This window comes from Tursiops truncatus, chromosome 3 (genome assembly GCF_011762595.2).
Source record: "Tursiops truncatus isolate mTurTru1 chromosome 3, mTurTru1.mat.Y, whole genome shotgun sequence".
NCBI classification, from domain to species: domain Eukaryota; kingdom Metazoa; phylum Chordata; class Mammalia; order Artiodactyla; family Delphinidae; genus Tursiops; species Tursiops truncatus.
The window spans coordinates 122,070,884-122,096,082 of record NC_047036.1 but is presented as its reverse complement, the minus strand read 5'-3'; the positions used below and the strand labels follow the sequence as shown (position 1 = coordinate 122,096,082).

The window sequence follows — 25,199 nt, the reverse complement described above, 5'->3', positions numbered from 1 at the left end:
CACAGGGAGATCAGCTCAGTGCTTTGTGACCACCTAGAGGGGTGGGATAGGGAGGGTGGGAGGGAGGGAGGGAGACGCAAGAGGGAGGATGGGAGGGAGGTTCAAGAGGGAGGGGATATGGGGACATATGTATGCATATGGCTGATTCACTTTGTTATAAAGCAGAAGCTAACACACCATTGTAAAGCAATTATACTCCAATAAAGATGTTAAAAAATAAATAAATTAATTAAATTAAATTTTAAAAAAAAGAGGCTTAAGAGCCACAGTCAGCAATTGCAATGTGTGGGCCATAGTTGGTCCTGGGCACTGGAGTTAATGCAACGAACAAGACACATAGAGCTCCTTCCTCAGGTGGACCTCACCATGTATACCAGGGAAGACACTTAAACCCATAGTTATGTAAACGTGGTGCATGTTGGCGCCGCCGAGGGGTGGGGCTGAAGGTGCTCTGGGCGCTGCTGGGAGATGCTTGCCTTGATTTCCAAGAGGTATTTCACTCACAGCCTACGATTCCAGCACTAACTTGTGATACACAGACCTCACTGTCATCAATTCCCATTTTTACAGATGAAGAAGCCAAGATAGAAAGATTACATGATGTTCGGGAGATGGCCAGCAAGTCACTGGTTAAGTTGACACCAGGAGCAAGGACTCTGGCCCGGAGCCCCTTCTGTGAGTCAGCAAGGTTAGCACTTAACTCCATTTGGCTAGAGGGCTCAAGTATGTGAGGCATGTTTGTGCATCCCAGGAAGAAGCCGTGTAGCCAAATTCAGCATTCTGTTTTTATGTTCACAGGTATGTCATGTTCATGACAACCACCATCCCTGGCCAGTGTCCCCCGTAATACACAATAGATCTGGAGGGAGGTTGAATATGACGTTGTTTTTGTTTTGTTGTTTATCTTCCTCCTTCCCTGGCCAAAGCGATGTCCCAACAGAGTCAGAGCTCCTTTTGCCAGACTGCTCGCCTTCCTTCTCTAAGCCTGTCTCAGAACCAGTCCGGCCTGCAAAGCCTCCCTGTTCTGGATGAGCAGGGAGCCGCCATCCAGTGCTTTGATTTGCCCTGGGAGTAAAAGCGTTGTCTGAAAAAGAAAACTCGATCATGAGCTAGCAGCAGGTCCCTTTAGGTCCACCTCGAAAAATTTCTTCTAAAGTACACAGCGAGGTCAGCAGGGGTAATATTATATAATGCTGTGAAGCCAACTACATCTCCATTTTCTAGGTAGTCATCGAAGCTTTGAATGTGCTCTGTGGTCTAGCCCCTGCCCCACTCTCCAGCCTCACCTTCCTCCCCTCTCCCTCCCCGCTTCACTTCCTTCAGCTGTGGGGTCTTTTCTCAGCTCCTTGAGCAGGTCACACTGCTTCTGTCACCCTTGCCCTTTCTATGCCCCCCACCCCCATCTCCACTCTGTTATTTTCCCTCGTTATTGACATTTTAAATTATAAATACAGTAGGCGTAGAAATAAGTGTATATAATTTTTTGTTATTTAAAGAAGAATAACAAAACTAACACCTGCATACATACCACCCAACTCAAGAAACAGAATAAAAATAGGAATTGAATACTGTACTTAGAGGCCCTCTTCATATTCCTGTCTAATCAGATCTCTTCCCTCCTCCCAGAGCTAACTACAATGCTGAAATTTTATTAATTGTTCCATTGATTTTCTATGTGATTTTTAACAACGTTGGTATACATCCCTAAACCATATGTGGCTGAGGTCTGCCTGTTTCTGAACACAGTGTGAATGGATTCACATTGCGTGTGTTCTTCTGTGACTCGCATCTCCGGCTTAACACTAAGTTGTCGTGGTTGGTTTTCACTGCTGTCCTGTATTTCATTCACTGTATGCATCTACCACCATTTAACCATCCTATCATTTATGTGTCATTTGGGTGATTTTCAGTTTGGGGCTGTCCTGAAGGATGTTGCTATGAACATTCTTGTATATGTTCCCCGTGCACACGTACAAGAGTTTCCCCAGGATCTACACCTACGAGTAGAATTGATGGGCCGTAGGGTAGGAGCCTGCTCAGTTTTATTAGGCAATAACAAACTGGTTCCCAGCGTGGCTGTAACAATTTACACTCCCACCAGCAGTGAATGACAATTCCTGTTACCCCACCGTCTCACCAGCGTGTGTTAATGCTGAGCTTTTTAATACCTGTTTGTGGTGGGTGTGAAATGATATCTCATTGTGGTTTCAAATTAATTTCTCTGAGTACTGATGAGCTGGGGTTTCTTTTCAAATGTTTATGGACCATTCTTGTTTCTTATATGAAATGCCTGTTCATTTCCTTTGTCTGCTTTTCCACCCCTCTCTTGGGTTATTTTCTTCTTAAGTTATGGAGTTCTAATATTTTGGATATGAATTTTTTGTAGTTTGTGTTTTTACTCTGTGGTGTCTTCTGAAGAACTGGAGTTCTTATATTTAATAGAGTCAAATTTACAATATATTCCCTTATGGCTTATGCTTTTGAAGAATCTTGAATACTATTTTTTTTATCCCAAGGTCATAAAGATATACTTCTATGTTGTCTTCTAAAAGTTTTATAGTTTTGTCTTTCCCATTTAAGTCTTTAATCCACCTGGAATTGATTTTTTGACAAGGGAGGAATCCAATTTCATCTGTTTCCACATGGATACCCAATTAGCCCAGCACCATGGTTCATCCTTCCCTTCTGATCTGCAAAGCCTGCTCTGTCATAAATCAATTCTCCATGTTGTCTGTTTCTAGGTTCTCCAGTATGTTCCATTGGTTTAATAGAATCCCTATGCTAAATTCGTGCCATCAATTATTATAACTTTAAAATAAAATTTGATATCTGATAGGGTAGGTCCCACTCTTCACCCCAACCAAATTCCATCTTCATTTTTAGAAGCATCTTGGCTAGTGGCTTTTTGTCCTTCCATTTGAATTTTAGAATCACCTTTTGAGTTCCACACAAAGAACCCACTGGGATTTTAATTTATAAATAAAATTGGGGAGACAGTGAGTCTTTCTATCCAAGAGCATGGCATAGTTCTTCATTTATTTTAGGTCTTCTTTTTAATTTTATTAAAGTATAGCTGGTTTACAGTATTGTGTTAGTTTCTGCTGCACAGCAAAGTGATTCAGTTATACATGCATACATTCTTTTTCATATTCTTTTCCATTATGTTTATCACAGGATATTGAATGTAGTTCCCTGTGCTATACATTAGGATCTTGTTGTTTATCTATTCTATATATAATAGTTTGCATCTGCTAACCCCAAACCCCCAATCCATCCCTCCTCCACCATTTTAGGTCTTCTTTAATGTCTTTCAGTAAAGTCTGATACATTTTCTCCATAAAGGGCTTGCATATCTTTTGTTGGATTTTAAAAATTGAGTAGCTGTTGTAAATGGTATCTTTTTTTAAAAAAATATTTTTCTATTTTCTTTTTATTTATTTTTAATAATTCTATTTTATTTTATTTGGCCATGCCATGCAGCTTGTGGGATCTTAGTCCCCCCACCAGGGATTGAACCTGGGCCCTTGGCAGTGTAAGCACCACCTAACCACTGGTCTGCCAGGGAATTCTCTGTTTTCTTTTTAGAGTACAGAAGTGCAATTAACTTTCTTCTGTTGATTTGTATGCAGTAACCTTGCTAAGTTCTTATTTATTCCTAATACATTTTTCTGGATTCTTTTGAGTTCTCTATATAGACAACAGTATCATCTAAAAATAATGACAACTATGTTTCTTCTTTTCAAATACTTAACCTTTTACTTCTTTTTCCTATCTTCCTGTACTGGCCAGGTACTCTGGGAGGGACAGTGTTGAGTAGAAACATAACAGACATTTTTTTTCTTTTTCCTAATCTTAAAGGGAATGCCTTCAACATTTTACCATTAAGTGTGATGTTTGCTGTAGATTTTACATGGATTCCATTTATCGTGTTAAGGAAGTTCCCTTTTACTCCTAGTTTGCTAAGACTTTTTTTTTTTTTTTTTTTTTTGCCGTACGCGGGCCTCTCACTGTTGTGGCCTCTCCCGTTGTGGAGCACAGGCTCTGGACGTGCAGGCTCAGCGGCCATGGCTCACGGGCCCAGCCGCTCTGCGGCATGTGGGATCTTCCCGGACCGGGGCACGAACCCGTGTCCCCTGCATCGGCAGGCGGACTCTCAACCACTGCGCCACCAGGGAAGCCCTTGCTAAGACTTTTAAAATATGTGTAATGAATGGGTAGAGAATTTTATCAAACTTTTTTTCTTTATCTATTGAAAAGATCTTTTTTCCTTTAATTTGTTAATGCGATAGATTACACAATTAATTTCATAATGTTAAATTAACCTTTCAAATCTTGGGAAAACCCCAACTTAATCATGGTATATTCTATTTTCCTATATTTCTGGATTTGGTTTGCTAATAGACACTTGAGGGGTTTTGCATCTATGTTTATGACTGAAGTAGAGCTCAAAATTTCCTTTCCGATGTTGTTGTTTTCTGGTTTTTGATATTAAGAATATCTTGGCCTCATGAAATGAGTTGGGAAATGTTTTCTTTTCTTCCATTCTTTAGAAGAGTTTGTAAAAAGTGAAATTATCCCCTCCTTGAAAGCGTGAAAGAATTCACCTGTAAACCTGTCTTGGTCTGGGGTTCTCTTTGTGGGTAGATTGTAAATTTCTTTAACGGTTATTATACGATTCTAAAGAGTTGCCAAGAACTGTGTCCCAGATGTAAAATGATTTTCATAAAGCATGTTTGCTGAAGATAAATTTCTGATTAATTTGCTTGACGGCCTCCGTTGGGGAGAAAAGGTGATGCTTGGAAAAACCCAGGTGACGTGGACCACCACACTGTCAGTTCAAGTTCTTAGCGTCTCCAGGGTCCCATGGCATTACTCAAGAAGAACTGCATGGGGACAGTCACTGATTTGGTGGATTTCTATAAATCCTTGAAACACTAGGCCACCATGGCTAAGAGAATGGACTTTGGGGGCCGTCTGAATTGAGTTTGAAATTTGGCACTGTAACCAACTGTGTGAGGCTCAGACATAATTCCTCTGAGCCTTAGTTTCCTCATCTATAAAAGGGGCCAATAACGGTAGCTATCCCTTAGAATTCTTGTGAGAATTCAACAGAACATATACGCAAAGTACTTTGCACAACATCTGGCTCATACGAAATACCCCCCAAATTGTAACATTGTTACTCTTCCAAGAGGGGAGACATACAAAGCAGATGTGTGAGAAGAAGCAGCAGAAGATAGGACTTTCTCAATGAGATTGGATTTTTAAAAATTTTTATTAAAAAAAATTTTTAATTGGAGTATAGTTGCTTCACACGAGATTGGATTTTAAGGAGGAAATATTCATTCTCTGGGACACAAGGGCCTCAATAGTCCAGATTCCCTTTGAGAAAGACTGAGTGACGGGCACCTAGCCCTGTGTGTGGGACATTCAGGAGTCCTTTCCTGACACTGGACTGGGCTTTTCTCATGTACCCTGAGGCTTCCAGTGAAGGATGGGGTCTGGCACCTCTCTGTAGCTGTGCTCTGCACTGGCTTCTTGGGAAAATGCAGAAAAAAGGCCACACCTCAAACCAGAAAGGCAAAATCCCCTTCTTTAAGGTGGGTCCTCTGGTTGCGCAAAAAGTATCCCCAGCCCTGCCACTCCCCCTTCCATTTTCGACCTCATGTTCTCCTGAGCCTAACAGCCTGTGCCTGCAAGGTGGGATTTTGTACCAAAGCAGAATCTGATGAGTTGAGTGCTATTAGTGCTTTTTGAAATGCCACGGTATACCAAAACCTTAATTATAACCCTTGCCCTCCTAGTCATAACGGTCCATTTGAGGAAGTAACTGCTTGGCAATAATTATAATTAAATCCTCTCCCTGGGCTTCATTAGGGGCCATAAAAATCTAAACAAGCAAAGTTCCTCCTAAATCTGCTGTGGGTCCTCACATGGCATTTATTCCCAGGAGATGCTTGCCATGCATCTATGGAGTACCAAGTATTGTGCTAGGTCCTGGGGATCGATGACGAAGGCCACTGCTCACCAGGATAGCGCAGACTGTGCGAGAACTCTTCTGTCTCAAAACCCGACAGAACCTGGGTCCTGCCTGCACATCTTCCAGACACAAGCAACCCAAAGAGGAGTCATTTCTGAACATCTAGAAATTCACATGCTGTACTGGCCTCTGATACAGACTCCATGACTTAGAACGTGCCTCTTTATGGCAGAGAGAGTGGGGCGGACAGTTATTTCCTGAACTAAGGAAAATGGACCCACAGGGAGAGCTGGATGGGGAAAGCAGCAAACCAAAACCAGTCAGGAGACAATATGGCATAATTGCTAAAAACGTGGGTTCTGAATTCAGATTTTCCTAGGTATGGCTCCCTGCTTTATTACTCTTTTACCAGGTGACCCTAGGGAAGTTAACCTAGTCCTAAATTTACCTACCTGGTCCTAAATTCCTTCATCTGTTTTAGGTGAGGTTTAATAGGTTTTTCTCTAAGGACTCTCAATCTTTATAGGCCTGTGGCTTTCACTTTGAGGGAGGTAGCTGGAGAAGCAAACTGAAGCAGGACTTAAAGGAAAGTTAAAAAAAAATTCCCTTCTAAAAAATTTAGTGAAGGGAATTCTCTGGTGGTCCAGTGGCTAGGACTTGGTGCTTTCACTGCTGAGGGCTCAGGTTCAGTCCCTGGTCAAGGAACTAAGATCCCACAAGCCACATGGCACGGCCAGAAAAAGAATTTAGTGAGCCCAGAAATCATGTGACAGTGTCAAGTTCACTTGGTATCTTCAGAAAGTTAATTTCTTGCCACTTATTTGTTCTCTCTTCTGTTGGCATTAAGAAGTTGTTAACACCAAACAAGGTATATATATATATATTTTTTGGGGGGGGATGGAGAGTTCTACTTTTTGTTCTTTACCTTATCTTGATTTTCCTTAGCTCAGCCTCTTCTCACAACCTGTGTCATTTTTCTCAAAAGAAGGCTAGGTGCCAGTGCCCATGGATTTTGACTAGCAGACATTCATTTGAGAATGAATGTCTGATGCCTGTTGACTGACAAGCGTTCTGAGTGTTCCCAGCCTTGGATGAGGCAATGTGAGGATGGGGTTGAGAGGAAGGTGTAGTCCCTGCCCTTAAGGCGTGTGCAATCTCACTGAGATAAGATGGGGAACACCATCCCCAGATTTTGCAAATCACAACCACCACAAGGGCTAATATTTGAACGCTTCCTAGGGATCATCCGTTCCTAAGCACCCTATTAGCTCAGGTCATCTTCACAACACACCAAAGGGCTAAATACTATTATTATCATCATCACCATTCCCATTTTACAGATGAGAAAGTCAAGGCAAAACCCATGAAAGTAATTTTCCCAAGGCCATAGAGCCAGCAAGTAAGCAGAGCTGGGGTTCAAACCTAAACATCCTGACTTGACAGCCGACCCTCTCAGAATTCCCTACAGTATGCAAAGCAGTGTGTGCAGTTTGGAGGTTGGATCAAGAGGCTGTCAGGGCTGGAGGGTTCTCAGAGCGCAGGAGTCTGTGAGGGTTGGAGCGCTCAGACAAGTCCTCTCCCAATGTTTGTACCTTATTTGCTGGGCTGAGCCAGGGCAAGTATGCTTGGTTTCTGGGAATCCTGCAAGGATGGCTGAGAAGAGATTTCCCAGTCCTTTCTCTCCCTGGGGTTTCATGGTACACTTTCATGGCTTTCATAAGGCACCGGCAGCGGGATGTCAGGCCAGGCTTTGGCTCTGGGCAGAGGTTCAGCAAAGCTTAAGGGAGAGGAATGGCTGCATTTGGATAGTCACACTTGATGCTCAGATGGCCGCTGGCCAAAACAGAGATGTTACTACACCCAGTGTCACTTTATCTCCATCATGAGCCAGACAGTTAAAGTTTTTTTTTTCTTTTTTTAGAGTTGTGGTCAGGGAACTGAGGTTCTTATTAACTAACTATATATGAACCTTGAAGCCCACTCCCCTTGGCTTTAGAACTGTAGTATATGAGAGCTGCAAGGGACCTTAAAGATAGGCTAATTTAATCTCCTGAGCCTCCGAGAGGCGAAATGGCATGTTGAAGGTCATACGTGGGATTTGGTGGCAGAGTCAGGTCAGGTCCCCATTGGGAGAGGGGATCCTGTCTTGGTAGCTGGTTCAAGGGGTTGGTTTACATGACTTGTTTTCCAGACTATGTTTCACTCATTTTCGCCAAGTATTTATTGAGACTTCCATGTGCCTGGCTCTGTCCTCAGGGAGCTTATATTCTAGTGAGGGAACAGGCAAAACAATAAACATACACAAAGCAAAAAACAAGGAAAGACACTTAAAAATACGTGCTAGGAGGGAAACAGAATACCGGGAGGGGCTGGCTTTGGAGAGGGTGTTTTTGATTCCACGTCTTCCCACCTGGTTAGGATGACCGTGGCCATGAATGTCATCCAAATCAACATGTTGCCCATCCCTTGCCCTGGGAAAGTGTGCCTTTGTGGGGACCTCAGCTTTTGGGGTAGGTCCTATTCCCGTGTGGTGCACAGAAGGGATGGGGCTGAGGATGCATCAGCTGAAGGTGTATCTTTTCCATATATGGGAGACCACAGTAAGGGAGGCACGGCCATTCGGCCTCACGCCCAGGGGCGCAGGTGTTTTTGTCCTCTGACAGAAGCCCTAGACGCTAAAGCACTAAAGCATGGGCACACCCTCAGCAAGGGAGGGTGTTGATTAAGCACAAAATCCCCACGGCTGGCAGGGCATGAGCAAGCATAGCAAAATGAGGGGATCAGCAGAGCTTGGCGGTGACGCCCTTCATCTCCTTTACGTGGCATTTGTAGACAGCCCATCTCCCACTTTCACTTGTATACTTCTTTCTTCAGTTCCTCACTCTTACAAGCATTCCCTCACTCATCCATGTCTCCTGTCTTTCATCCAACCCCTAGATCACTTGATCATTCCTTACTTCAGCCATTTCTTCAGTCTCTTGTCTACGTTTATTGACTCAGACACATTGGTACACTCACTGGGTTTCACTCACTTCCTCACTCAGACATCTACTAACATTTACTAAATATTTCCCCATGCCAGGCTCAACTAGGATTAACCCTGGAGGGGGTCAGGAGGCACCAGTTACCTTGCTGTTATGGAGTTTAGGGTAAGAAGGCAGCAGTTAGGTAAATGCCAAAACAAGGTGTAAAGTGACAGCTGTGTACCCAGAGGCAGATATGAATGGCTATGGGGGCTCAGCTGGTGCCTCCCAGGCATCTGCTGCTGCCTCTTCCCTGCAGGGCTGCAAGTGACCAGGTACACGCATTCTCACCAAGGCATTAGGGACCTCAGATGTCGCTAGACCAGCAAGTATTTGCATTTTAAAGGGAGAGAGAGAGAGAGAGAGAGAGAGAGCGAGCAAGGTTTCACCTAGGGGTTGGCAAACTTTTCCTGTAAAGGATCAGACAGTAAGTATTTTAGGCTTTGTGGAACATACAGTCTTTTTGAAAGTCCTGAGCTCTGCTGTGTGGTGTGAAAACGGCCGTGGACAATACGGAAAGAATGAGTGTGGCCGTGTGACAGCAAGACTTTATTTTTGGATGCTGAAAATGGAATTTTTACATGTCATGGAGTATTCTTCTTTTGATTCCCCCCTACCCTCCAACCAATTAGACCTGTAAAAACCTTCTTAGCTTTGTACCATACAAAACGAGGCTGAGGGCCACATCTAGCTGGTGGGCTGTAGTTTGCCATTCCTATTGTAGCACCTCCCCAGCAAATAAATGAATAGTGGATAATTTCCAGGTGCCAATAGCAGAAATAGTTTGCAGTGCATAGCCCTTCCCCTGGTGACTGCTTTCTCTATTTGCATAGAGAGGTGAGGGCCCAGCAAGGGCCTAATCCCAGGCATAGGGAATATGACTTTGAACATCAAGGGTAGACATTCTCCAATCTCATTCATGTCCTACCCACTTGAAATGGATGCAAGAGAATGATTAAAATCGTGAATGCTCTCTATGACCTGGTACATGCTGCTTCAAATATATTTAGGGTTGGTCTCCCCAGTGCTTGCCCAGAACTTGGCACATGACAGGGAATCAGTAAGTCTTTATTGAATGAATGGTTGGCTGGCACGTGGTGGGCACGCTGTGTTAGTGAACAGGACCGTGAAGGCAAGGAGCCTTCCCTAATCAGTGCCAGCACAGATCAAGGTCAAGGCCAAGGTGGAGCACAAGAGCTCACTTAGGCAGCTTGAACTAAGCCCAGCAGGAGGGAAGGATCTGTTCCCATTTCTGACTCTACCCTCTCTGTCCTCAGGGTTGCCCTAGACTCAGCCATGAGAAAGCACGTTTCCCTAGCTGAAGTGTCTGGAAACAGACGAACTGGTGTTTGCAGTGTTCTTTACATGTGTAAGCAGGTTTTGTTATGCATCTAGTTGTGCAATTTTCCACCAGGGCTGGATTATTTTGGAGTGGGAAGAGAGGGAGAAGGATAGATATTGCATCTTCCAAAGCTTGTACTTTGAAAATACAGCAAACATTTTTTTTCTATGAAAAGAAATGGCCCATTTCCTCAGAAGTTTCTCTTTCCTTTTCTTTTTTGAGAACAGTTTAATCATCAAAAATAAAATTCCTCAAGCATTAACAAAGGGTTGTGATACCTTGTTTCTCCATGAGAACAATGTGTTAAGAACAGGCTCCTTGTGCCCTCTGTAGGAACCCTCACCTATGGAGAAGACTTGATTTTCAGCTATGCCCCGAGAAAGCATGAAAGCAGCTAATTTGCCGAACAAAGCGGGATGTACCCCTAGTCCAGTGTAGACCCCAGAAAACGCCAGCTAGGATGATACAGAATCACTGAATCTTGGATTATGGGTCTGTACAAGGATGGCAAACACCTGGAACACCTGCCTCCTTTTCCTATTCCTGGGCCCATGACGGACATTGCTAATCAATCCCATCATTCCTTCCCACTAAGCCTGGTTGCTGCCCTCGAATTGCTCTTAAACTCTCACTGTGAATGATCAAGTAGGCATATGAGAAGCCCTACTCCTGCCACCTGGGTGGGGAAAGAGCATGGGCTTGGAAGAGAGTCAGACCTGGGTTCTGACCCAAATCCTGAAATGTACTTGCTGAGTAACACTGAGCTAGTTACTTAGCCTCTCTGGGTCACTGTTCCTCCATCTAACATGGAAATAATAATACCTATTCACAGAACCCACAGAGGCTGGTCTATATGTAAGACCCTGGCACTGGGCCTGGCACCTGCTACCCACGCCACAAAATTAGCTCCTTTCCCTCTGAGCTGAGCAGAGTGGAAAGTGGACCTGTTCCAACAATCCAGTGAATATATAGGTCCCTTCAGCCTCTCCATCCCTGTGCACATGAGTCTGTTTGCACATTTCCAGTGATGGCACTGGCAAGTCTACCCATCCCACCTACGGAAAGTTCCAGTTTTTCTCCAAAGCCCTTATATTCTTGGCATGTGCTTGGGAAGAAGGGTCTGATATTCAGAAAGGGCATTTGCCTCGCACAGACCTTATGTCAGCTGCCGTTTATTCTACATGTATTGTACGCCAGGCCCTGTGCTATCTCCCGCACATAAGTGGCCCCCAGTTGGGGCTAATTTTGACCCTGGGGGACATTTGAGAAGGTCTGAAGATATGTTTTGTTGCCACAACCAGGTGGTGGGTGCTCCTGGCATCTAGTAGGTAGAGGCCAGGGATGCTGCTAAACACCCTACCGTGCATAGGACAGTATCCACAACAAAGAGTTATCTGGCCCCAGATGTCAGCAGTACTGAGGTTGACAAAGCCTTCTCTATGTGAATATCTCATTCACTTTCCTAACAGGTCTGTGTGAAAGGTGCTATTACTGGGTCCTTGCAAATTTGAGCCACGTGGACAAGGTCCCTGTGCCATTGAGGAATGTCCATGTCTCCTGTACTACCCTTCTCTATACTACCTTCCTTGTCCCTGACTGTTGCCCTGTACACCTCTTTTCTCTTTCTCTTGCCCTTCTATTTTATTTTTCCTCTCCTATTTTTCCTTCATGCTGAATTCTGTGAGTGTGTGTGTGTGTGTGTGTTAAGGGCCCCAGTGGCCTTGCGTATCAGTTACCCTTGCTCCTGGCTCCCAGGGCTAAAGAGTCTGTGTTAAAATGTCTGCGGTGCAGGCCAGGCCGCTCCCTTTTTCAACCTGGCAGGGCTGGGGCCCCTGAGTGGCTCACCTGCCAGGATTAATTGGGCAGAATGATGATGTAAAGTTTAACTTCTTGTTGAAGAAATGCTGAATCAAAGAAGCAAGCTGGGTTAATTACCAAACTTGATTTGGTCACCAGAACAAGAATGGTTTTTCCCCAGAGTACCTCAGGGAGCTTGGGCAGGGCGGGGATCTGTGCACTGCAGACCTCATGGTGCTCCAGGAGCACTGCCGTTTTCTGGCGTTAACTTCAGTATAAAGTGAACTGGGCTGCTGGGGCTGAGGAGAGGGTCTCGCTTCACCACCTTCTTTCCCCAGGCTGACTTCCTTTATCCGTCAGGTCTCTCTCTACCTGAAGGTCACTTCCTGCAGGTAGGCTTCCCTGACCACCCTCAGACTCTCTTCATTCCCCATCCTTCAACCTTACAGAACTTTGCACACTTACAATCTTGTATCAGGTATTTATAATACTTTGTTTAGTATTTGTCTTCCCTGCTGGTCTGGAGATTCCACGAGCTTAGGAACCAGGTCTGCCTGGTCCACTGTATTGCCTGTGCCTGGAGCATTGGGGGCACCTGACAACTCTTTGTTGGCTGCTTCACTGGTGGGCTGTGAGGGGCTTGGGCAACTAGACCAGATGAGGATGTGGCTTACAGAAAAAGCTGAAAGGTGCCAAAAAAAAGATGGTGGAAACACGGCCCTGCCTCAGTCTCCACCCTGGTCTCCTCCTTTGTCCAAAGTCTTTTTTCATGGCTTCCCTCCTGCGGGTTCCCCTTGGGATTATAGCTGAGGGTCTGAGCTGAGCAAATACAGTTACCCCAAGGGGCCGCAAGATACAAGCCCAAAGCCATACTCCTTCCCTACTTCCAGAATTGCCACTGCTTAACAAGGAAGCACGGGGACTTTTGGAAGCCTCTGCACTCCAGGCAGGCTCTGAAGGAGCATCCTTCTGAAGCGTGCTGCTGGCGGACGGCATTCTTAGCAAGGCCTGTTTGCACAGGCCAGCCCTGGGGCATGGGCATGGGGGCAGGTCATAGCTTCCTGAGCCGATCCAACATTAATCATACAGTGAACATTTACCGAGCCATTTACCACTGCCAAAACCTGGCCATTATCTCATGTACACGCATCACCTCATTTTATCCTCACAGCGATCTTAAGAGGTTTAAAAAAACCCAAAAATCACCACATCACTTTCATTTTACAGATGGAAGAACAGAGGTCCAGAGAGATTAAGTAACTTGCCCAATGTTATATTGCTCAGTAAGAGGCAGAGTGAGAGCTGGCTGACCCCCAAAGCCCTTATTTTTATCTTCTTACTATACTGTTTCTCCCTAAAGTGCCAAGAAGCTCTTTGTTTAAAAGCTCCTAGAGGAGATCTCTACCTGACACCTATTGGGGCTGAGAAAGCTTTGCAGTAGCCAGAAAGGAAGGAGAACTCTTGTGTGAAAGTGTGCTTGAGAAAAGACCAGAGGAATCCCAACCAGGACCATCATTAACTAAATAATAGGAGCTGTTCTTCCTGGTGTCACTTACCTTCAGAGTGTGCTATTCGCTAACTGAGCAACATAATACTCTGCCAGGTCTGTTTTATTACTCCACCTAGAAAATGAGAAAACTGGGACCTAGAGAGGCAAAATGGCTCCCCCCGGTCATGCTGCTGATGGAAGGGAGCATTCGGATCAGATTCTTAGGCCTAACTGGCGACATCATGGCACATCAGGTGGTGGTGGCACCTGTCTTGTACTAATGATCACTCTTGCAGCCTGGGACCACATGGCTCATGGATGAGGCATTAAATGATGCAGTAAAAGGACTCTTAGTTTGGTCTTAAACCACATTTAGTTGATTTGATTTTGGAGGAAGACGTTGACTCTGTTACGGAATTACCTTTTCCTGCCAATTTTCTCACATATAAAATGAGACAAGATCACCCCCGTGTTGGCCAGGAGTTGTGAAAAATATACCTTAGGGAATTCAGGTTGGAAGGGTCACCTGGATCTTGGAAGATGTCTGGCTCAATGCCCGGTTTAAGCCAGGGGTTCTCCTCTATCACACCAATGATGATATATTCTAAACACTCTGCTTGGAGGCAAGCAGGTAAGAGCAATGGCAGCAGCTTACTGAGTTATGGCTAATCCCTGAAAAGACCTCGCATGGAAGGACCTACCCATTTTGCAGATGAGGATGCTGAGGCTCAATGGGGTAAGGTACTTAGTTCACTGTCACTTAGTTATTAGGTAGCAAAGCCGTGGCGTGAAGCTTAGCCTGACTCAGAGCCCTTCTGTTTATATTAAGCTGCCTTCCTCCACAGGGAAAAATAAAAACCACCCCAAAATCCAACAGCAGCATGCACAGGCTCCTTCAGCATTTTCAGTGCTTAGTTTCTAACAGTCTATGTGATGGGAGAGATTTCTCCCTGTTCCTCATGAAATCCTTCATGTGCTGATTTATATTCCTTTCCTCTTCCAGACACGGGAACACAAAACCAGTCTATAAACCCATGTTTGGAAAAATAAAGTCAACTCCTATTCCCACAGCAACACTGAAGCCCTTTCTTCTCCAGGCTGAAGAAACCTGGTCTTTTCCTCCTGGTCTTAGCCCAGCTGTGGGAACCAGTCCTCAGGAGGGGCAGAAGGGTGAACACACGGCTGAAGGGGCCAGGATGAGGAGGCCGGCCTGAGGGCAGTGATAAGGATGTAAACAAGCAGACTGGCACAGGCAGGCAGGGGAGATTAGCCCAGCTGGCAGCGGCCAGTGGAAAAAGGAGTAGCAGTTCAATGATGGCAAACATGCCAGGAGAGAAGGTGGTGAGAAATGAGTCCTGTCTTTGAACTAGGGAAACGCCCGGGAACAAACAAGGAAGAGAGAGAGAGAAACACGGGGCGGGTGGGGAAAGAATAAATATATGGTGGTTAAGACATGAACTTTGGATTCCCCAGTATATGCTGAGGGCCTATGGTATGAAAGTTTGGAGATCATTGTGAAATAATTTAGTTAAAACTCACAGTATAGGATCTTACACATCATCAACTCTTAGAAGGTAGTAGTCGATCTTACAGAGGCATTGCAGCTTAAAAAAATTCAGGAGGGGGACTTCCCTGGTGGCGCAGTGGTTAAAACTCCACACTCCCAGTGCAGGGGGCCTGGGTTCGATCCCAGGCCAGGGAACTAGATCCCACATGCATGCAGCAACTAAGAGTTTGCATGCCACAACTAAGGAGCCCACAAGCTGCAACTAAAGGAGCCTGCCTGCCACAACTAAGACCTGACACAACCAACCAACCAAATAAATATTTAAAAAAAAATTCAGGAGGGATGACAGATTTGGAATGTCACCATTTTGCAGCCCCGAATAAATGGTCATGAATGGTTCCTCATGAATGGTAGAGAGGAATGTGTTAACATTGCATAGGCTCAACCAGTACCACCCAGAATGTGGAAAATTCAACAGGAGAAATGACTTGGCTTTTTTACATGTCCATGACAAAGGATGAGAGAGACAGACAGACAGAGAGAGAGAGTCAGAGACAGAGAGACAGAGAGACAGAGAGAGAAAGCAAAAGTAAGAGGACCTGTAGAATAAAAGAAATCTAATAGACATATCAACCCAATGCAAGGTGTTTACCTCATTTAGATGTCATTTAAACAAAACATCTTGTAAAAAACTTATAAGGCAAATATGGACATTTGAACACTAAACATTTAATGTTTTTAAGAAATTATTTTCCATTTTCTAGTGTGTGATAATGGGATCACTCTTATGTTAAACTCTTGGAAGAAAATACTCCCTGAAATTTTTAAAGAGATACTGAGATGTGTATGGATGCAATGATATTATGTCTGAGCTTTGCTTTAAAATAACTCAGTTAGGAGCAGGTTCATGAGCGGGGGTGGGTATAACTGAAATAAGATTGGCCTGTGAGTGGATAATTGCTGAGACTGGGTGATATGTACCGGAGGGTTCACTGTGCTCTTCCCTTAACATTTATATGTGTTTGAAATTTTCTCTTACAAAAAAGTTCAAAAAACCTGGAGGAGAGTGCTTGAAGAGAAATCTAGCAACTGACTACTAAGCAATTTTGACTGCTAACATTTTTAATAATAACAAAAATAATAAAAATGGGAGCCAAGCACTTTACACCCACTTTACATCTTTGATATTCCCGACAGCCTTGTGAGGCAGGGGTTATTCCTGCTTTTTTGATGGAAACTGAAGCTTAGAGTGGCTATGGACTTGTCAGAAGTCTCACTGCTGAGACGGGGGAGAGGTGTCTGGGTCTAAGGCTGGAGTGGTTTCCCCTGGACATAACACTGCTTCTCTAGGTGGCTCCTGACAGCTCTTTACCCAGGGGATCTGGCAGAGCAGAGGGCAGCAGAGGCCCTCTGGTTCTACCCTGTGTCATTTTTTTTTTTGCTTTCAGATGTCAGCCAGGGAACTCCTGCTAAGACATTAACTGATAATGTATGAGAACAGTCTAAGGGGCTGTCTCCACCCAAGAGGTATGTTCTTGAAATTTTAATAAACATATTTCAAGCACCTGTTGGGTCCCATAGAAGGTACTTTGGGACAGATAATGATGACATGGAACAGAACAGTTTGAGGGGACAGGTGTTCATTTAGTGGAGCCTCCCCACTTTACACTCACGACTCTTTGGGGCCAATCCGGCCAGTTCAAGAGAGCTCTGACAGCTTCACTTGTGAGCAGGGCTTTGTTGCGTGAAAATCGTAAAGATAAAGATTTATATTGGAAGATAATCAAAATAAGAATATAAGCATAGGGGAAGTTTATGTCTGTAAATTACCTTAGAAGGAGGATTAGCTAAGAATCTTAAACATACATTAGCACTGACACTGTGTCCAAAGGAAAAAAAAATTATCTTACTACTCAGTAAAAACCATCTCTCATGGCCGTCCTGAGTACCCTAAAGTTGGGTTGGGAGATTTCTGCGAAAGATGGAGACAAAGGGACACAGGAGATCTGGACTTATAGTTGAAGCTCCTAGAAATTACTTTCTTCAGAATATTTTGAATATTGGATCGAAAGGAGAGTCAGCTTTACAGACCTCAGAATTCCCTAAGGCACATGACAGCTCATCTTCCCAGGAGCCCAGGAAAGATGCTTGGACTTGCAATTATCATCCTGGGATGGGATGGAGGAGGCCTGGGGGAGGGAATCACATCATAAGGAATGATTTCAGTGGCCTGTCTTTCCCCTCTCTATCTTACCTCTTTTATTTTCTGGGTAATCAGAAGAGGGGAAAGGGATTGGTAGTTATTTAAGTAAATCAGAGGCCTCTGTCTTTGTTTTTGATTCTTGAGGCAAAATATTTTATTAGAAAACTTTATTGGGGCTTTGGAAAGTCAACAGCAACATAAATGAATAAAACACCACCCCTGCCCCTAACAAGTTTTCAATCTAGTAAGCCTGGTGATAAGATACATATGGGATGCTTATAGTATTAAGAACACAAGTGTAAACAATGTGATGTGAACACAGGGGAAAGATATTAATTCGGCAGAAGAGGGGTGGCAGAAGTTTCCTTGAAGAAATGGTATACCTACAGGGCTTGGGGTATGCATGTGACTGTGACAGGCAAATGAACCAAAAATAAATTCCAGGAGGAACAGCATTTATTTGTTCCACAAACGTTTGTTCATTGCCCAGAGTAATGCAGGCACTATGCCGGGTACAAGGACAAAAAGCCAAGAGGTGGCCTAGTATACACTAGGCTTACAAATGTTGAGTAGGTCACTGCAACTTTCGTGTATGCCTGTGGCGGGGGACATGGCGGGAGGCTGGAAGGCTACCGTCAGATCAGGGAGGGTTTAGAATGCCTTCACTCATTTAGGAGAGAAGGCACAGGTCTGGCCCCCAATCCTGGGTCTGTTTCTAGCTTTCAGACTTTGGGCAAGTTATCTAATTTTTCTGTCCCAAACCTTTTCTGCTTGGTAAAATGGGCATATGAACACCTACTCTGAAGAGCTGTGAGAATAGTCATAATGTCTGTAAATCATCTCATATTGAGAGTTGCTGACTTTTAATGGGCACTTAGTTAATGGCAGGTATTGCCGCTTCTGAAGACTGTAGGGAACCATTGGTGGTCTGGGGAGGAGAAGCCGACAAACGGATTTGGATTTTCCAGAGTATGGAGGCTATGATTGGGAGAATGGGTAGGGGTGAGGGGGTTGGCAGGGTGAGGGGCTGAGATTGAGCAAGGTTCTGGGAGACCAGGAAGAGACTGAAGCAGTGATGGGGACCAAAACTAAGGCAGTGGGATGGGATGAATAGAAACAATTGCGATTTAGGTGGCAAACTGAACTTGCTGATGAACTGGATGTAGAAGGTGAGGGAAAGAGAGAACTCTGGAATGACGACGGGCTTTCTATATAGCTGCATTGCAGTTGCACTCACCTGGGCCTGTGATACAGGGGAAGGGGCAAGCTGAAGGAGGGGGCTGGAGGGATTGGCAGTGGCGGGAGGGGGAAGGGAGGAAGAGGCTGAGTTCCCTGGGCAGGGAGGGTGCGTAGACTGGGGGAGCAGAATGTCTTAGGAAGGCTAGAGTTACAGCAAACAAGAGCACCTCATGGTGCTGTGAGTGGGGAGATGGGACAAACCGACTCCACATCCTGAAGAAGTCAGTTTTGGAATCTCCAGGGTGGACCTGGCACTGTGGCTTCCCTTAAGAGGTATTACTGACGGACTTCTTTCTAACTCGTGTCCCATGCAGTTGACTTTCCTTCTCCTTCGAAGGCATCGCCGTCCTCAGTGCAGACCTAGAGTTAATCTCCAGGACTCCCCCAAAGGCCAACTACATTGGTTCCCACCCCCCTTCTTAACCTCCTCCAGTGCAGTTTCCCACGGAACCTACTCAGAGTCTTCAGGTCTAATCCTGAATTATTTTCAAGCACAATTGTATTTAGTCCAAAGTTTACCCTTAAGGTCACTTCCTGACGTTCCAGCCAGATGTGTCAGGTGGTTTCCCAAGGGTGGGAGGACACAATGACAACAGGAAAACAGAATTCCTTGCTTCAGCTTCTCTCTGTGAGAAGGTAGGAACTGCTACCCTTTGGTGTTTAAGAGGTGAAGGGTAATCCTCCTCTTCATTGTTTCTTTAGAGGTGTTTTCAGAAAACCTACTCCTTGATCCTCCAAGCCCCCTCCGTTTAGTTGGTGGGGACTGAACATTCTTTAAAGAGGCTTTTCCCTAAAAAATTTTCCTGGACTTTTTACACGTCAGTCACAGAAGGACCAATGTTCAAATATTCAAATATCCCTCTCTCAGGGAACAGGACTGAAGCTAACAAATGCCCTCTTCTCTGCTTCCGTAGCACTTCCTACATGTTCTAATTATGCATGTATTTACTCTGGATTGGTGCTCTCTAAACTGCATTGTGTCCCATCTCCATGGTTTTTGCCATATCCACATATCACTTGTACCTTTATTAACTCACTGTTCTTTAAAAAAAAGCTTAAACATGTTAATAAAGTATTAAAAATTTTTCATAGACTTCTGTGAACAAGAACTGGTATCACTTGTAAGATATGGAGGATAACCATCCGACAACATGATGAAAACATACAGTGTTATGAAATTCAGAGATGGGCAGTTGCTTGCCCGAAGCTCTGAGCCTGATGCCTGGTTCTCGCTTCCTGACAGAGGGAGATTAGCAAAACCTGATAGAGGATGTTAAAGACAGACTAGCACCAAACTAAGACTTTCTGATATCACCAAGAGGCTTGGGGAAAGTTGGAAAGGAAGTAACTTTCTCTGTCGACAGTTCTGTGTTGTAAAATTCCAAGTATCTTCACCGCCTAAGTCAGTGTGGGAGCCATCAGGGTGCTCATCTCATTTTAGGAAGCCCTAACTCCACCATAGTCAGTCATTTATTTTCTGTATCCCTGCTAGACTGTGAGTTCCTTGGGGGCAAGACTTACTCCTGGTGTCTTCAGTACTGTGCACAATGCTTGGACACGGTAGTTCATAAAGGAACAAAGTGATAGTAAATGAAAACCTTCTAGAGGTGCAGAAGACTTAGGGCAAATTCTTACTGAGGGGTGGGCAGGGAAGAGAATGCTGGAAGGCCTTGGAGTCAAGTGAAGATGTGCAAGAAAAGGGAGGCTACAGACATTCAAGATAAACTACATTGATGTAACGGTGTTGCCTGATGACGTCTCTGTTAATGGCGAAGCATAGTGACAAGAGCTTATGGGCCAGAATCACACAATTCTACGGTCAGAACAGACTCTCACTGTTCACTAATTCTAGGAACGGTGGCCCAACCATTTTTCTTTGGGGGTCTTAATTACGTCACTGTAAAGTGGTGAGAGTACCTCACCTACAAAGGCTCTTACCATATTTTAGGATGGAGCGCAGGACTCAGGACACTGGCAACAAAGAAAGAATTCCTTCCTCCCTCCCTTCCTCTCTCCCTCCCTCCCTTCCTTCCTTCCTTTTCTACCTATCAATTCTTTTACTTTCAATAAATGTTTGAGATTATTATTGCTGTTCTTGATGTTTTGGTAGTAGAATCCCCAGGACTCAGTCTGGTAATTAGTACATTGTAAGCACTCAACAGATGTCTACTGGTTGAAAGAATTACACTTACCTGTGATCTTTCTATAGGAAACAATTCCTCCTCCAGTCTTCCCTGTCTATGTATACGTCACCACCATCTGCCCAGATGTTTAAGCCAAATGTCTTGATTCCTTGATTTACTGACCACCTACTAGGGACTATGTACTATGAAAGGTGTTGGGATGGGGAAGGAGGGGAAGTTTGATAAGCTAGACCCAACCACAGCTCTCAAGGATGTTAGAGAAAAAGGAAGCAGGAGATCTTGTCATTTGCTCAACTTTCCACTCATCTTTAGATGTAGCTCATAAGTGGGGCATTTTAAGAGTGTGTTTTTGACAACATCTGGGCAAACATGTAGAAATATTTATAATCCACCACCATGTGAATTGAGAAAAGGCTATCAGTACTGTGCAGTGGTTCCCTGGGGATAGGGTATGCCAATGCCACACTTTGGAATTCTCACCATTTGTGAACATTAGGAAGGAATACTACTTGTTTCGAATCCTACTAGGATTCTCTGCTTCGGTCCAGCCTCTCTGTTGATGAGGTAAATGACCAGGGAGAAGAATGAAAAAGGCACCGGGTAAGTGACTCTTGGTTAAATCCTTTGGGAAGCCAACTTATAGCTGAGTGAGCTAGCCTAGATCTACTGAGTGTGGGCTGTACTTCGTATACCTATGTCTGTATATTTAGAAAGAATGGTTTCAGAAAAATTCTGCTAGTCTTTCGCTTAACTGTGAGTCACTGGGCTCCCATGTTGGAGCATGTATGTGTGTGTATATGTGTGTACGGGGTGTAGAACTTGGGGCACAAAGTGTGTATGTACTTGTAAAAAAGTGTTTGGAGTGTGTGTGGGTAGGAAGGGAAGGGAATTTCACAGTTTTTTAATGCAAGGAGAGTGTATAGGGAGGGGAGAGTGTAATTGTGTGTGAGTGTGTATGTAGTGCAAGTGGCGGGCAGAATGACGTCAACAGCCAGCCTCCTAGAGATGCAGACAGTGGTATAAGGTCTGAAGTGCTGTAGCAGGTGATTGTTTTCCTTTTAGACCAGCACACAGGTCTTTGAGGAACCCTTGACTTTCTTCTCCTCCTTGTCTTGTTAAAAAGGGATTAGAGTCCAATTAAGTCATTTAATCCCAAGGTAGAGATTCATGTTTAAAAACAAGATTTACAGCTTAATAAAAATTACATCAGTGCAAGTTGAGGTTTGTCTTTTCGAGTTGTCACCTGCGTGGTTCCAAAGAGTGTTTATAGCAGAATACCTGACATGCAATTCTTAATTACTTTGCCTTGTACCTCTGGTCCTTCATCTTTTAAAGCATCCTTCAACCTAAATAGCCTCATGCTGTTAGAAGTAGTTCTGCTTCTGGATTGCCAGGACGGCCCCTTGGCTTATCTCCCTTCACTTGGCAACTCAGTGGCCAGGCTTAATAATAACAGCAGTTGTATTAATAACAATAGTATTAAGAGCTAATGCTTATTGGGTACTCAGTATGTGCCAGGCATTGTGCTAAGCACTTTACGTACATAATCTCATTAAATGCTCCATATGAAAACCACCAGGGCTGGCTTCCAGGGTATGTGACATGTGTAGTCACACAGGGCTCTGTGCTCAGAAGGGCCCTTCACTTGGTCTGATGCTCTGCTGTTGCCATCTTGAAATTCTTAATCATTTTTGACCTGCATTTTCATTTTTCACTGGGCCTTGCAAAGTATATAGCTAGTCCTGAAAACACCCAATAACCCATAGTTTCTTTTTCTTCCCTGTCACGTGATGCCTGATACATTACTGGAGAATGGAACAGTGAAGGTTAAACTGTGATCCCAGGAAACAGATGTCATTATCTCCTTGGAGGGAAGTTCTCTAAGGGACAGGAACCATGCCATGGCTCTTAGCAAGGGAAAGCAAACCCCCCTCCTCTAAACCTCAGTTTTCTCATCTGTAAAATGGGGGTAACAATAGCAATAATAGTAATACCTAGCTCACAGGCTGTTTCAAGGATGAAATGAGATCATGTATAGACGGTTCTGACACATAATGACATTAGTTGTTATTAATGCATTATGGGGGCTTAGCAGGTACTAAAGATCCAATATTGCTTGTGACACGGTGTGCGTCACTTGCCCGACTCCAAGATGCCCTTATCCCAGGGGTTTGTTCCCTACCTGCCCCACAGAGCTGGGAGGAGCATCCGCTTTCTCCATGTGCTGAGTGATCACAGAGGGGTTGCTGGAGCTGATGAGCACTGGGGTGCTGATCTCCACCATACGGTGCCCCGAGGGAGAGTGCACCATCCTGTTGAGGGTGTTCAAGGCCGTCATGATGGAGAACTGCCCGGGCCCCTTCCTCCTGGACCCCGGGCCCCTTCGGAGTGTGGGTGCGTTGGTCGCCTTGCCTCTGGAGGATGACACCAGGGACATGCCTTTTGTGTGGGATGACTGACGGCCTTTGTTCTTCTGTAGGAGGTGTCTTGCAGTGAGGTTTGGCTGAAAAGGCAAAAGGTCTGATGAGAATTTAGGCATCCTGATCTCATGTGAGCGGCTGTGTCTTACCCATGCTAGTCTGAAGTCGGCTCAGATGCCACCGCCTCAGTTGTCATTCCTTGGTCAGCTTCCACCTGTTCTCAGTATATCCCAATTCCTTTACTATATCCATCAATTCTCACAACTCTCCTGCAACGTAGCTATGACTCTTACTGAGGTCTGAAGAATTTAAAACAAGCCATGATACTCTACTCTGATTTTCCCGTCTCTCTCAGCATCATCCCAGCCTCCTTTACCTGGGGGACCCTTCCCTCTTCCTCTAGCCACCCCTGAATCCCCACCTCCACTCTTGACTTGTCTGTTTGCCCTTCTCAGTGTTCCTGCAGCCCCCATGCTTTCCCACTCCACACGGTAATCATTTATCTTCCTTTCCTCCGCTGGACTGTTAGCTGCCTGAGGCCTGAGACCTTATACACGTGTTCTCTGCTGTATCCCCGAGTGGGTGCTCAGTGAGCGTTTGTGCAATAATGAGTGGATGAAGTTGCTCAGGTTCATACGTTTGATAAGTGTTTAACCAGAATGTAAATCCATTCAGGACCCTGGATCACCTAAGGCTAAGACCACCTTTTACTACTTCCTTTAAATACTTTTACCTCATCACCATTCTCTTTTGTTCTATACCTCTTACCGTCAGTGGTGTGCTGGTACATCAGAAAAACAAACAAACAAATGACCCCCCTCACCCCAATCTGTAGAGTTTACCAATCTCTGTGGTGTAAAGATCTACCAATGGTTTAACAACTGGCTAGCAAGATTCCTGAAAACCTAACACCCAGCCCTTGCCATCTAGCTCCAGCCAGCTCTAGCACCACCACTGACTGTATTGTATTTTGAGTACCCTGCCCACCAAGGGCCCTGTGAGTTCATGTCGTTCAGAAATCGGAAATATGCTGACAAAGGGGATTGTGTGAATAAACTTTCCAGGACAGTTACTTAAACTTCCATCATGATGATTGTTACCAGTTGCCCTCTAAAAGCACGTGTCTCATTCTAGTTTAGAGATTCACCTATAGAGGTAAAAGGGAGTTTGCTCCTTTAAGAACTTTTTCTTCATTTAAGAACTTTTTAATAACAATGTGAGGATGATTAAGAGGATTAATATAGTTGAGATAGAAAATTTTAGAAAAGATGCAGTTCCTGCCACCAGAAGCTTGTAATATTGTGAAAAGAAACCATCAAGTAGGGGAAGGGGCATTATTATGCCCACTTTAAAGACAAGAGAGCTGAAGAGGTGACATACATGGCAGAGCCAGCATGTAAACAACCAAACAAGAAAAGACCAGGCGGTAATAAATGCTCTCCTGTGTCAGAGGGTGACTGCGGGAGGCGGCTACTTTAGATTGGTGGGGGGCTGTCAAGGAAGACCTGCTGAGAAGGTGACATTCAAGCTGAGACACAGATGCCAAGAAGGAACCAGCCATGTGAAGACAAGCATGAGAACATTCCAGGAGAGGGATTGCAAGCTAGTGGAAAGATCCCGAAGAGGGAGAAAGCTCAGGCTGTTTGAGAAAACGATGTGAAAGAACCAGAAAGAAGTGAGGAACAGGTGGTAAAGAGGAGACCATGGAGGCAGGCAGGATCCGGATCGCATACGACTGGGAGGCTCTGAGTCTATTGACTGTAATAGGAAGCCTTTGGCAGGATTTAGGTGGAAGGGCGACGTGATCTGATGTATGCTTTCATTTAGAAGCTCATGCTATGGTTTGACAGTTTCCTCCTTAGCGTCTGACCCAGCCATCCCACTCCTAGGTAATTACCCAAGAGAAATGAAAACTCAGGCTCGCTGAAAACTTGGTATGCACGTGTTTATAGCTGCTTTAGTGATAGCTGCCAGACAGTTGGAAACAATCACAGTGTCTTTCAGTCGGCGAATGGATGACAGACTCCGGCACGTCCGCATCGTGGAGTATGACTC

General features: G+C 44.6%; 1 protein-coding gene across 3 annotated transcripts in view; it reads right to left on the bottom strand.

Moving 5' to 3' along the window:
* SH3RF2 (SH3 domain containing ring finger 2) overlaps positions 1-25,199 on the bottom strand; it is a 143,644-nt gene that overhangs the window by 48,646 nt on the left and 69,799 nt on the right. For all 3 annotated transcript variants that reach the window (XR_012330900.1, XM_019924636.3, XM_019924635.3), the window contains exon 5: positions 22,907-23,227. Coding sequence is in view for 2 of the 3 variants with exons in the window: in XM_019924636.3 (XP_019780195.1) it covers positions 22,907-23,227 (321 nt within the window). In the remaining variant the exon portion in view is untranslated. The remainder of the gene's footprint in view (positions 1-22,906; positions 23,228-25,199) is intronic.